General features: G+C 30.4%; 1 protein-coding gene across 1 annotated transcript; it reads left to right on the top strand.

The window, feature by feature from the left end:
* Window positions 1–14577, top strand: LOC148285073 (mitochondrial 2-oxoglutarate/malate carrier protein-like). The gene is made up of 5 exons (XM_088230728.1): window positions 1–178; window positions 7526–7744; window positions 10512–10791; window positions 11186–11304; window positions 11913–14577. Exons 1-5 carry the CDS (start codon window positions 114–116, stop codon window positions 12088–12090), a joined length of 861 nt encoding a protein of 286 aa, XP_088086854.1. The 5' UTR covers window positions 1–113; the 3' UTR covers window positions 12091–14577.
* The last annotated feature ends 60 nt before the right edge of the window (window positions 14578–14637 follow it).

The following is a 14637-nucleotide window of genomic DNA, read 5'->3' on the forward strand; positions in this document are numbered from 1 at the left end:
CAACATTTTAGTAAAACAAATTTCCTGTCGCTCGTCGCGTGTCGTGTGATTTTTCGAATTTCAGTCAATGATTTTCAAGTTGGTGGCGGACGAGATTTAACGATAATAATAAAATGGAAGCACCACCAGAAAAACCAATTCCGAATGGAGTTAAATTCCTCTTCGGAGGACTTGCGGGGTAAGTTTTAATTTGAACTTAAAACAATTACATTTTTACGACAGCTGCCGTGTCTAAATGGTTATATTAGTTTAATGTAAATCAATAAATGAAAAATTAAAGGTTTTTCAAATCTAAAAACATGTGTAAAAACTGGGTTGATAAATAATTGCATTACATTAAATAAAAAAATATATCCGGAAATGTTTTGGAGGTCATCCTTGTCAATATTCATTGAAATCTATTTTTGAAAATACAAAAAACCGCGCACGTAACTATGTCAAATTAATGTCGCGAGTTCTGGTACATTTATCAATAATTAATATTTTAAATGCACAGAATTAAAAATATGGACTATTATTTTGCTCACAACAATTGCGATTGTTTTTAACTTTTCATTAAAGTTAGATTTAAGTTTTATTCTTTTAAATAATCAATAAAACTGGATGAAACAAATAATTTAAAATGAATCACACAAAGGTAAAAATATATATTGTGTGCCTGGGATAATTGACTAACATATTGTTGTCGGCCTCGTAGTGTAATGGTCAACGTATTTGCCTACCATGCAAGAGGTCTCGGGTTCGATTCCCGACATGGTTGATATCAAATATTAATTTAAAAGTGTGTTTTCACACTATAATATTTTATAGTCCCGGGGTTGGTACCTGAGGCGTAAGACTGATCATCTTACCTACGATAGGTGCGGAAGGGGAATGATGATAATATTGTTTTCTATTTTCGTATTTTGTGTATCGATACAGTGCCCTATGCTCCACTGGGTGTGGAAAGGTGAAAGATGATTATGATATTGTTTTTTCTATTGTTTAGTAAATTAGTTTTCAGTTTATAAAATAATGAACCTATTATTTTAATGTAATTTTATGATAAAACTCTATGCATCTTTCTCACGCGAAGCTTTATGGTTTATTTCCAACCCCTTGCTGCCTCCAAATAAAAAATTGTCCTCCTTATAATATCAACTCAACTAATATCATATTATAAGCTTAACCCGAGAAACGCACCTTAAAACTTTTGTATTATAAAAATAAATAATAAACCATTACTAAATATTAAAAAAAAAAATTTGGCCCTATTTTTTGTACAGAATTCGTCAAGGCCATTAACTATTATCATTAATAGTAATATAAAACAATAAAATTTATTCGAAAGTTAAATAAACATAAAATAGACAATATGTTGAGTTTGTCCAAATTTTTGTAGACAAGGACTGGATTCAACTCCCTTTGGAGCTGTTTATATTAACAGATTACAACAGAGATGAAGAACTTTTTAGAAAAGGCAATATGGAAGTCCAAGCTTATGACCTGTCATTAGCTGGTTTAAGTGGCCACTTTACACACTGTTTAACATTCACCATTCTGCCCATATTTGAACATATATATTCCTTCAATTCTTTCAAATTTAATCAAATTCAATTCAATTCAGTTCACCTGGTCCATGAAGAAATATAAAAATTGAAAAATAAAAATTTCAGGCGTTGCCTAGTATGATGGTGAAATAATTCATTCACATGAATCTCACCCACATAAATAAAGGTTTCAGCTCTTTAACTTCACAAACATCAACGATGAAAGAATCGAAGGAATATAGATGTTCAAATATGGGCAGAATGGTGAATGTTACACAGTGTGTAAAGTGGCCACTTAAACCAGCTAATGATAGTCCTGTAGATGCCTGGACTTCTATATTGCCTTCTCTAAAAAGATCTTCATCTCTGTTGTAATCTGTTAGTAAAATAGACATTATAATAATAGTATTTTATGTTTGCTGAAAAAAAATGTTTTTAAATCATAATCAGGAGAGCAAATCTTTTGGTATTATGAAACTGTTGCTTTGAAATGTTGATTTATTTTCTTTCATCTGTTTATCTGTTTAGTAAAAATAAATATTTGCATTCTTATGATTTGTCAAAATATTTTATTTTGAGGGCCATTTTCAACGAGTTGTAAATAACTCACTATTAGAAAATGGGTATCAAGTTAGGGTAGAGTGGGATCGAACCACGGACCTTTGATCCATGGGTCCGAGACACTAGCCACAGGGCCACAGTCCGATTCCGACTAATGTCATAATTGAAAAATTCAAACTGAAGGTGTGTTAAACAACTTCTAAATGAAATATATGTACATTGTTATTATTAGAGTACACATAACAATTTTTTAATGTGTGCCCTAGTTTAAGATTAAAATACATATAAATAATAGCAATAATTTAGTAATTACTTATGAGGGCGTTAAAAGCAAAATGTGCACTGGAAAGGGGCATTTTTGCTTTTAGCCCCCTCATATATCCTTAATTTGCAAGTTGGCACTGTACTGTTTAATTTAAGAATTGTTTAATTTTATATTATATTTTTTCTGTTCATGTTTATCTTCTTAAATAAAAATAAATACAAAAAAATAAATACGTAAACATCTGAAAATATTATTATATTAACAAACTGTTTGGTTATCTTTCCCTTTCTGCACCTAATGGTGCAAGGGATACTGCATCGGTAGACCAACAACAAGTGATCAGTCTAACGCTGCAAGTGCCAGTCCAGGGACTATGAAATATTCTAGTGTAGAAACACCTTTTTAGATAAATATTTTATTAACATATTACAACAGACATGAAAAACATTTTTAAACATTAAACAGGGCTCATGGCCTGTCATTGGCTGGTTTAAGAGGACACTTTACACACTGTGTAACATTCACCATTCTGCTTATATTTTAACATTTTTATTCCTTAGACTCTTCCATCTGTTGACATTTGTGAAGTTCTTCTGTAAAATGTTTTTCATGTCTGTTGTAATATGTTAATATTAACAGCATCCCTAGGGGGTTGAATCCTGTCCTTGTCTACAAAAATTTGGACAAACACAAAACATTGTTAAATATTTTATGTCAACTATTTTGGCAAATGAACCCGGGATCGCTTGCATGGTAGTTAAATGCGCAGACTATTAGACCACGGGATGGACTGTTTACATAGCAATGTATCGAGGTTTTTATATTTTTGTAAATTTTCTTAAATGCCTTATTTTTGACCCAAACCAAACAATTCTAAGATATTGTACATATACATAACATACATATTGCATTAGTTGTTTGATGTACCATTTGTTTTCTCTGTAGAGTACATATTCGTGGTTTTCATTATTGATTTGCAGTTTAGCACTTAATTAACCTTGTAACTCAACGTTGCCTCTGTTTACTGAATCAATCGGCTGATTCGTTATATTATCATGTACTTTGTGGGCATATGGTACAAGTAGATTTATCGAACAAACTGTATTTGTTCAGTATGAAGTTTACTCTCCTTTAAGCACTAGTATTAATTCCCTTTATTTTATTTAAATATATAACAATAAATATACTGTGTGGCCGGAGAAGTGACGTCCGAAGGTAAAATGTAGGTGCCTCATGTTGAGGGGTATCCGAATCACCCCCATGTATGTTCCGCGATTTTGCATAGTTTTCGAGTTATGATTTTTTTTAGTGGGTTTTTTAATTTTTTTAACTGGATCGGTTTTGAATTATTATTTTAATTTGTGGAAGGTTTTTTCAGGATTCTTTTTACAACCCATTATTTTTAGACTGTTCATTTTTGCATTAAATAATCGGCTTCGTCACATTAATAAATTCACAAAAGTTTTGGCATAAAATGCAAAATTTAAGTTCGAGCAAATCAGACTTGAATTTTCAACTTAAAATTAAAAATCGAAGTTATTAAAGTTACTCAAAAACTAAGAAATTGCCTTTTTAGATTTTTAATTTTAAGTTGAAAATTCAAGTCAGCCTCCCTCGAACTTAAATTTTGCACTTTAGGTCAAAATTTTTGTAGCTTTCAATAATGTTACGAAGCCGATTATTTTATGCGTGAAAGTCTAATTTAAAACGAATGAGTTAAAAAAAAAATCCCGAAAAAACCTTCCATAAATTAAAAAAAAATATTTAAAAACTGATCCAGTTGAAAATTTTCAAAACCCATTAAAAAATCATAACTTGAAAACTACGCAAAATCGCGGTACATACGTTGGGGTGATTCGGATACCCTTCAATATGAGGCACCTACATTTTACCTTTGGACGTCACTTCTCCGGCCACCTGTATATTTTTTTTATTTGAAATTTATTTATGAACCCTTACGGATTTTTGCATTCATTTCATAAAAATAATAGATCACTTTTTATTTATATTCTGTTGTTGATAATTATATTTATTACGCCTTTTGAAAAGTTTGTCTGAGTCTTTAAACTCACTGTATTGAAATATATTTATTTTCCAATTAATTGGCATTGTATAATTTAATTATTTACCATAAATTGTAAATTTGTAGCAAACGAATATAAATAATCTCGACAGTATTAACATATTAGGGTTAATTGAGTTATTTTATATTTGCATTGCCAAATGAATGTTGTAACAAATTGCCTCTAATTCTTTATTAATTTTCATCATCATCATTATCATCATTATTCCCCTTTCCACACCTACTGGTGCATAGGGCACTGCATTTGTACATCAATCGCAGCGTATCTTGATTGTTTTCATTACATGAAGGTAAGATGATCGGTCTTACGCTTCAGGTGCTATTCCTGGGACTATGAAATATTCTAGTGTAAAAACACATCTTTAAATAAATATTTCATGTCAACCATGTCGGGAATCGAACCCGAGATCTCTCGCATGGTAGGCAAACACGCTGACCACTATACCACGAGTCGGACGTTATATTAATTTTAATTCAATAAAAAGAATTATATTTTAAAACAGTAGTGAAGTAGGTACGTAGTGATAATATGTTCTTACTTATCGTCGACGGAAATCCATCACCGTGTATGTAATATCACAACCTAAGTCATCCAGTTATGTCATCAAAACATTATATGCACGGTTTTTCAGGGCCATACTGCGAAACTTCAGAGGAACATTTTTTATGATGTACTTGCAAAAATATCCTAATAAATTTTTAGAAAAAAAAAAAATTTAAAAAGTTTACAACGGGGAATATTCCTCTGTGGTTTCACGGTCTGGCCCTGTAACACTGTGTAAAATAAGATTTAAATGTATTAAAAATATATTCCCATAATTTTAGTGAACACACTGAAATAAACATTTTGTTCTGTTTCAAAGTGAAAAAGCGGTCAAATTTGAGTTACGCGAAGATGGATTTCCGTCGACGTTATGTTTTATAAGTGAAAAAAAAATTCTATTCAACGGAAGAAGTTATGTTTCTCTTTAGGTTCAATTCGATAACTCAACCTATCATTTCAAAGGGCTAACATACTATAACAAAGGTCAAATTATTTATATTATAATCTAAGCATATGCTTACATAGAATAATGCTTTTATCTGATTTTTAGTTTAACGGAACTTTCTATTCTACTTTTTAAAAAAAACTGCATTTGAGAAATCTACTTAGCACTTTTGCTGTAAATGACTAAAAATTAGCTTAATTGAGACTAATACTATGATTGTAGCATTACACTTTGTAATAACTATTGTTATGTTATTATATTCATCTCCATAAGAGGTCCTAAAACAGTGACGAATCAGAGCGCAGAACACCCAAGCTTGATAAAATTTACGTTTACTGATTCTGATCTCACTAAAAATCGAACCAGGTGAGGCAATCATTAATATACCGTAATTTTTATGGCTGCTTCTCCCATTAACTTTAGTACCCCACACTGAAATGTTTAGGTAGGTAGTAAGAAATTGCCTTTTATGCCCAAATGGTAAAAGTGATTGCTTTGAGTTCACGTACGATAAGGGTTATATCTTGTATGAAATTGCATTAAACTTAGTCCTTATTGTTCATTTTACTATAGACGGGAAGTGATCTACAAACTAATCAATTGGTATGATATTTCCTCATTAGCTCGATAACATGAGTGAACGATAAATCGATCACCGTGCATACTACAGAACTTGCGATTGTTCATTGTCCGCAATTCTCCAATATATTGTTGTTTTCATTTGTTTATCGCCAAACTTATTTTATTACTATTAAATTTTAAATTTGTTTGTATTTTTAATTGTTCAATAACATTTATACATATAAATAAACAGTAATTCAAGGATTTTTTTTTTTATTGAAAATAATATATCAACCTTTCTTAAATATACAGAGAACAAAACCAATGACAGATATCCACAAAAATACAATGCAATATTGAAATAATACAATATTTTTCTAAAAAAAACATTCACATTATATTCTGTGTTTAGGCTGTGTCCTCTGACCCCTACAAGATAAATAAAGAAACTATCAATTCCAGTCTTAGGGGAATGGATCATGACCGCCTGGCAGAAGATTAGTGACATGTATAACGAAAAAAAAAAAAAAAATGTTGCATTGCCAACAATCTGAATGGAAGTGAAGAAAACATTTTATGGAAAAAAAGATGCATCGAGTTGTAATCATTTAAGCAACACTGATAATAATTCAAGCGTGTCCGAATTAAAAAATCATATTTTTTGTGATTCAATTTACCACTTTAATTTGTAAGAGGAAATAGCTTTAACTTTTCCCCGGGGTGACCGATTAGTGAAATTACTTTTTATCCAGTCATCATATAGAGAGCCCTTAACACCCACCTTGTTCAACTTAAGCAAAAGTAGTGTATGACAGACCTTATCAAATGCTTTGCTAAAATCTGTGTAGATGGAGTCCACCTTCACTTTATCAGCCAAAGACTCGGAAATAAAGTTTTCATAAAGAGCCAAGATTGTTTGAGACAAAACCGTGTTTTAACGAAATTACGCTGTGCAAGTGAATACTTCATTTATCCAAGACTAACTTTCAAACTGTTTAGGTATCACCGATTGAATACATATTGACCTATAGTTTTAAATATTTTTTTTTTACCCTTTTTGTAGAGTGGCACCAAATAACTAGATTTCCACTCATCGGGGAAAATACCAGTTGAAAATTATGTATTAAATAGTGTACACTGGGAAAGAGCTAGATGATAAACAATTTATGATAAAATATAACACTACATAAAACATTAAGTTAAAATTAAGTGGTGAAAACAAAGATGAGTTTAAAATGTATAATGTGTATTATACTCTACCATAGTGCAATGTTGTGCAGTGGTTGACGTGTTCGCCTATCATTCTTGAGGTCCTGGGTTAAATTCCTGGCAGAATGGATGTGAAATATTGATTTTAAAAGTCATTTAAACTGCAACATTTCATTGTTCCTGGACTGGCACCTGAAACGTAAGACTTATCACCTTATCTTCATGTAATAGATGATAAAAATTCATTGCATTTGCAGGTGTGGAAAGGGAAAATGATGATGATAGTGCAAAGTTTAAAATATTAAGAAGTCTATGAATATTTTTCCAGTATGTACGCGACCGTTTTTGTCCAGCCACTGGATCTGATCAAGACGCGCATGCAACTGAGCGGCAGGAATGTCAGCAGCTTCGCCATGGGAGCTGAGATCTTCCGCAATGAGGGGCTGATGGGGATCTACACCGGTCTGTCTGCGGGTCTCCTGCGTCAGGCCACGTACACGACTACCCGGCTCGGTATTTACACCTGGCTTTTTGATCTTGCCAAAGGGTAAGAAAATATATCATTAACCTCTTAAAACCTGAGACAAACTTGTCTACCAGAAAAACTTAAACTTAACTGGAAATAAACCAAAACTGTGATTTTGAAAAATTTAATTACCATCAAATTAATGAATAATTGAAAACTTAAGTGGATACATTCGTCATGTGACAAAAATAAAATGCAGAGATATCTGGGGTCAAAGTTTTGAACTCCCTGTGACCGCTCGCTAAATAGATCTATGTTGATAAATTCTATAATATTAAATTATTTTTTTTAAAGTTTAAAAGTCAGAAAAAGTTGACTTATTTCAGGAATATCGAGCCATAATCGATAGAACAACGTAAGCAACATTTTTGGCGAATTGCGTTTTTTTAAGGAAAAGTGTTCCTTATTACCCCCTGCACAAGTGTTAAAAACATCATAGCTCTATGAAGTTCACCTGCCATATTTTAGGATATTTATTTTATTTATTAAAAGAAAACAACAGCCATTATAGCAGTACAAATAAACCAAAATTATATTTTTCTATGTATTACTCCGCATCATTCCACTCTTAAAAAAAATAAAAATATGCCGACATATTATTTTTAAGCTAAGGAAAACAACGTAACCAACGACAATGTAGGCGGTTACGCTATCTTGCACCACTGTCAGAGTTATAGGCAAAACAGCGTTACCGCCACTATCTTAAAAGCGGAAGGTATTTAAACGATTTGGCTGTCAATTCAGTATTGGCAGTAACCAACCATTATAAATCCCATTTACCGAATTATTAAAAAAATATATATGGACCAAAAATTTCAAAAAACCTTCTCCTGCACTATTCACTATTTGTCGCTTACATTGTTCTGCCGATTATGGCTCGATATAATTGTAGCTCGCGGGCCGCACAAAAATGCGATTGCCAATGTAAAAAAACATTAGCAGTATCGAAAGAAAATTGAAAACCAGAGGTCCACATATGTACCCGGAGACGCTAGAGGTTAAGAACATGAACAACGGATACCTTTTAATCAGTTTAATACAATAATGTAAGGTATCCCAGTATGTGTAAAAGTGAATAAAAAAAACATATTTATCATTGATTCGGTTTCCCACCCCTTTCTTTGTCAGACATGAAGATTGTACACTGTACTATTTTTAAGAGTAGTTACAAAGAAAGTTTCATTAAAATCCATATACATTACATCAATAAATCTGTGTATCTTTTACAAGATAAATTTTTATTTATACTGCTATTGCTCTTGCCTTCATGTACATATTACATATTAAATTATTGCTGATACACTTTAATTGGAATACCACAGTAGTGCCGTGACGTATGCTCTATTACTTGCGGACAAGGGAAAGATGACGATGATTAACATAAAATAAATCACAAATATATTGAATGTATATAGGTATAATTTATTTCATTGTAAAAAACCGTGATTGTTGTATTTTATAAATACACCCATAAAAACCAAAACTAAAAACAAAATTAAAAGTAATTAACTTTTTTCAATAAATTATTATTTAACAACAAACTTAAAAAATACATTCAACAACAAAAGAAATCGCTTGGCTGTTCAATGATTTATCTGTAAAAATTATACATGCAGAAGAACTAGTGATTTTTTAAATTATTATTTATTAATCATGTTTAAACAATAATTATTTATTAAAATCTGTACGATCTAATGAATTTGTATTTTATTTGTTGTCTTTTTTTAAAAAGTAAACATTACATAATATGGTTGAATTATAGATTAGTAAATATAAAAAAAAGCATAATATTATCTATAGTAATCATTTACATACATAAGCCTTGTTTGTTGACCTTGATAAAAAATAATTATGTAATGTATGGACTTTGAAAATATTATTCTTGTACTTTAATTTCTTATGCATCGCTTATCAATTCTGTATTGAAGTATATTATAGAGAAATAATAAATAATTAACTACTTAAAATGGTATTTCACATTAAGGTGCTTATAAGATATTTACTTTTCTATATGCATAGGTAAATGCATTAAAATATTATGTATTGTATCTCTTTCGATTTATTTTTTAAATATACCTACACTTAAGATAATATTTAGTTTTATATAAATGATGTGAAGATGCCCATTAGAGGGTGAAAGCGCTAATTGGTCAAATAAATAAGAGGAAGTGTATAAAGTATTTTCAATTCAATAACTTATATTTAAATATAAGATTATAACAGTATAATTTGTTATTATTTCTTCTAATTGACTATTTTTTCCATTTGAATTATTATGGTTTAACATGGGCACAGCCTAAATATCTATAACAAGTTCATGAATATATCGCACTTTGAAAATAATCCATTTTGAGTAAACAGCATTTGAATATTTGAAAAATCACTGTTAATTGAGTTTATATTTGGGGAATCTATTTATTATTGAATATGCCAGCCTCAATTTTATCGTTTTTAACACAATTATAATCAGTATTATCATTAAAACTGGTTTTGTATTTAAAGATTATCAGGTAAATTCTTGATAATGGCAATTTCTTAAATGGTGTTCTTATCAACATATTGCATAAGTGACCTCATTGATTGATTTTTTGCTTTTAAAATGCCAATTTTTAAAAGAACATAATTAAATTAAGACATTTTTTAGCCCTATTTTAAAAAATAAACCCTAAATCTGGTGGCAATGTCCATTTGTCAAAATTTGCACTTGTGGCCCGGCCCTATTCTTTCCAATGTGAGATATGTAAAATGTAACTTAATTTGAAATGAATAAAATAAAAATTGTTTTTAGCACCGATGGCACCCCTCCGGGCCTCACAACTAAGATGTTGCTGGGTGTGTTCGCGGGAGGAGTTGGAGCCTTCGTGGGAACTCCAGCGGAGGTTTCCCTCATCAGGATGACCGCAGATGGTCGTCTTCCAATAGAAAAGCGCAGAAACTACAAGAATGTAGCCGATGCCCTCCTGCGCATCATCAAGGAGGAAGGGATCTTCTCTCTCTGGAGAGGAGCCACTCCTACAATTGGAAGGGCTATGGTGGTCAATGCGGCGCAGCTTTCTTCTTATTCCCAGGTAAATTGCTACCTAATGTCAGATAATTATTTAAGCCCAATAACACAATAATTTATTTGTGAATATTTTTTGTGTTTCATTGTTTTTTTTATGCCCGTCGTATTTTTAAGTATATCAATCTAATTTATTTACTAATTTCAATAAAATATTGCCTTGGTTTAGATTTACAATTTCAGTATTTGCATGTAAGGGAAGTAAATTTTAGGAGTTCAAAGCAACCTTGCGTCTACTAAAAGGTTAGGTTAGGTTAGGTTAGGTTCAAAGCAACCTTGCGTCTACTAAAAGGTTAGGTCCATTTAAAAAAATTAACTCAGATATTCAACAAAAAATAGTAATTATGTAAATCAATAAACTCGAGGAAAATTAAATGGATTTAAAATGTTGATGTTTTTAGTCCCGTGAAATGCTGAATGTTTACATTCCGGATGGTATTGGTCTCCACTTCTCTGCTTCCATGGTCTCCGGTCTTATCACCACTGTAGCCTCCATGCCGGTGGATATCATCAAAACAAAGTATGTCATAATATATGTATATGTTTTAATTTTAAAAATAACTTTATGAACCATTCCATATTAAATATAAAAAGAACAAACTTATTCTGCCATTATTAGACTGCAAGATTTTGTATTTGTTTTAAAAAAAACTATTTAAAAATCTGTCAGTTATGATCCAAGTTACATTTAAGATTTTTGTAACTTCCTTTCCTATGAATGTATGTCTATAATTATTATAACATAGCTGATTAGACAATATAGTCCAAAACCATTACATAATTATAAAACAAACACACAAAAAACTGTTGTAAATACCTGTCTATTTATTATAGGAGGAAAAATTCATAAACATTTCTTGTATAACCACGAACAGGCCATGCCTTTGTAGGATTTTTTTAAACTTTTTTTACTGATAATATGTATTTCATTGCTATGTTATTATCCTTTATTTTTTTAATACTCTTTTTTACCTCTTATGTATATTGTAAAAAAAACAAAAAAAGAATTTTAAAAAAGTGCAGGATACAAAATCTGTTATCTTATGTTAATAGATTACTATTAAATAATAGCGAGGCTCCTGTTTTATGCTTAATATGCTGACATACTTAATGTTTTAAATTTGACAGGATCCAAAATGCGGAGGGGAATATGTCCATGAAAAAGGTAGTGATGGATATTCTGCGAAAACAAGGAGTTCTATCTCTGTGGAAAGGTTTCCTACCGTACTACGCTAGACTAGGACCACACACAACCCTCACCTTCATATTCTTGGAGCAGATGAATGCTTGGTACCGAAGGGTCTGATTTCATTGCACCGTATACAATTTCAACAAGACTAGTTATTTCAAGCTCCGTGCGTAGTTTTCACGTACATACCAAATATGTTACGTGTGATTAGATGCGCGTTTCTCACGCTAATAACTAATATTAAGTTATTTACAATTTTTAGAAAATTTTACAAATGTGTATAAAAGTATATTTTTTGAGATTTATTTACTGTATAAACAGTGCCTGAAGATTATCTTCTCTGTATATTGTAAAACTAAGTGTCTTGTAAAGAGACACATATTTTTATAAAAAATGAGGTAAATTAAGTATTTATTTATCATCTGTAATATTATTTCATCATCACACATTCGTCCATTACTTATATTATTTTGTGGCAATGTTTGAAAAATGCACACAGATTTTGACTTTATAGACTTCTTGATATATTATTAGAATTAGGATAATCTACAAGAATATAAGTATTCCATTAAAACGTAAATATTGCCACACATCGAAACTCAATACTAAATCATAATAATTATTTTAAGATACGTGTAACATAATACAAAAATATATATATTTTTTAATTGGTTTATTAGAGTGCTTTTTTTCTTTCGTAGCTTGCATATTTAAAACTAACGAACTCACATGCTATTTCCCAGACACAGAGAGAATAGAACTTCATTCCACTATAATTATTTATTTATTTTGTCGCTCTTCTTAGTTTTTTTTTGCTTTTTCGCCTCCCAACTGGAGTGTTCTAGCCAGTGTCGAGTTTCAGATTTTATTTATTTAAATATTTACACATTTGTTAGTACTATATATAAGCCAGTGTGTTAGTATTTAATATTCCATACACTATACATATATAACTTATTTACAACTTAATACCATTTATAACTACATATTTACATAAAATTTTGAATACATTAGGTGGGGACAGGAGAGTTGAGAGAGAGGAGAGATATGAGTAGGGAATGGGACATTGATATCGGAGAGGTCGGATAGGAACTCAGAATAACAATCGGGGGCATCCAAAAAAAAACATGATTTAGATCTTCCTCCTCAAGTTGACATTCACCCATGGCAGAGTCCCGGACATATAGAGTCACTCTATTGCATAGACAAACAACGAAAGTGTTGCAAATTTTTGGCTTGTTTTAACAAACGTGTACTGGGCGGTTCGTCGCTGCGCTTGCAACTTTTTGATTTTCAACTTGAGTACCGACGGCCTGTTGTGTTGCTGTAAACTGTAGCTAACTTCGTGATTGATAATCCTAGAATTGTTTTTATCCGTATGGGCGGGTAGCAAATTTGATTACTCTGAGAATATAGTGTATGTATTATCAAAAATATAATAATTTTAATTTATTTAGAGATTATTAGAAAGGTAAATGTACTTCCAAGACCCTGTTTTGCTCATACATTTCACCATAAATTAATATTCAAATGACCAGTGATTTTAGAAATGGAATTTGTACAAACTTTTGCATTTACTGTGTTGAATATTGCACTTCAAATATTTATATGTATATTTTTATAATCTATTCAGCTGAAAATATAAAATTAGAATCACTTTGTTTGAACCAGTAAATGAAATTAAAACAATTAAATTGATGAATGAAAGTTCTTGGTAGATTTTTCATTGTTTTTTTTGTTGTTATAAAAGTAAACCTAAATGGGAAACCCAGTGTTGTTGGTTTTATTACATTTATGTACATATAATTTTATATTTATTCTTTGAAAGAGGCTTCTAGACAAATTATGTTATTTATCTAAATAGTAATTTTGCTAATTTATTTTAATACAATTTAGTTTATATGGTTGAGAGTTCTCAGGTGTCTTAATTTGTCACATTTTACCTGTGTATTGTCTGTGACATTTACAATTTTCCTCGTCATAAGCATTAATTTATAATATGAGATTACTTAAGTGACTCCCAGTATCGATTTTATTTTTCGTAAAAATTATTTTTGTTTAAGAAAAATAATTATGCTTTTGTTTTTAAACACTACTTCTTAAAAATAGTAAATCTATACATATCACACGATAATTAATTATTTAATATTAATAAACAACTAAACATATTAATTACACATGTCCACACTGAAAAAGCGGGGAAAAAAATGTGTAGATTAATTCAAATAATTATGTAAAAGAAAAAAACAACTTGAAATGAGATCTTTTGCTTAAAATTCTAGTATTACAATATTTTATATTTAGAAACCAAAAAAGGACCAAACAATATAGAATATTTTGATAAAAAGATTGTAAAATGTATTTTGTTAAATACTTTGATTAGGTGTAAAGATGTTTTTTTAAGTATTAAAATGAAAATTTGTAAATACATAATTATCTGACACAAACTTAATGTATTTGTACTAGGTAGGAGCAGCTTCTAATTTGATTTCAAGTCAAATATTATGTATTTTATTTTAACTTTTTGACACCTGAGGGATTCTTTGCTTAGTCAATGTTACTTGAATTGTATTTGTTTTGCCAAAAATAAATATTTATTTACCACCAATATCTTTTATTGATACACAACCGTAACATATTATGTAGATAAAATACATGATATTT

This window comes from Micrasema longulum, unplaced genomic scaffold (genome assembly GCF_059751315.1).
Source record: "Micrasema longulum isolate JH-2025_06_02 unplaced genomic scaffold, ASM5975131v1 h1tg000066l, whole genome shotgun sequence".
Lineage (NCBI taxonomy): Eukaryota > Metazoa > Arthropoda > Insecta > Trichoptera > Brachycentridae > Micrasema > Micrasema longulum.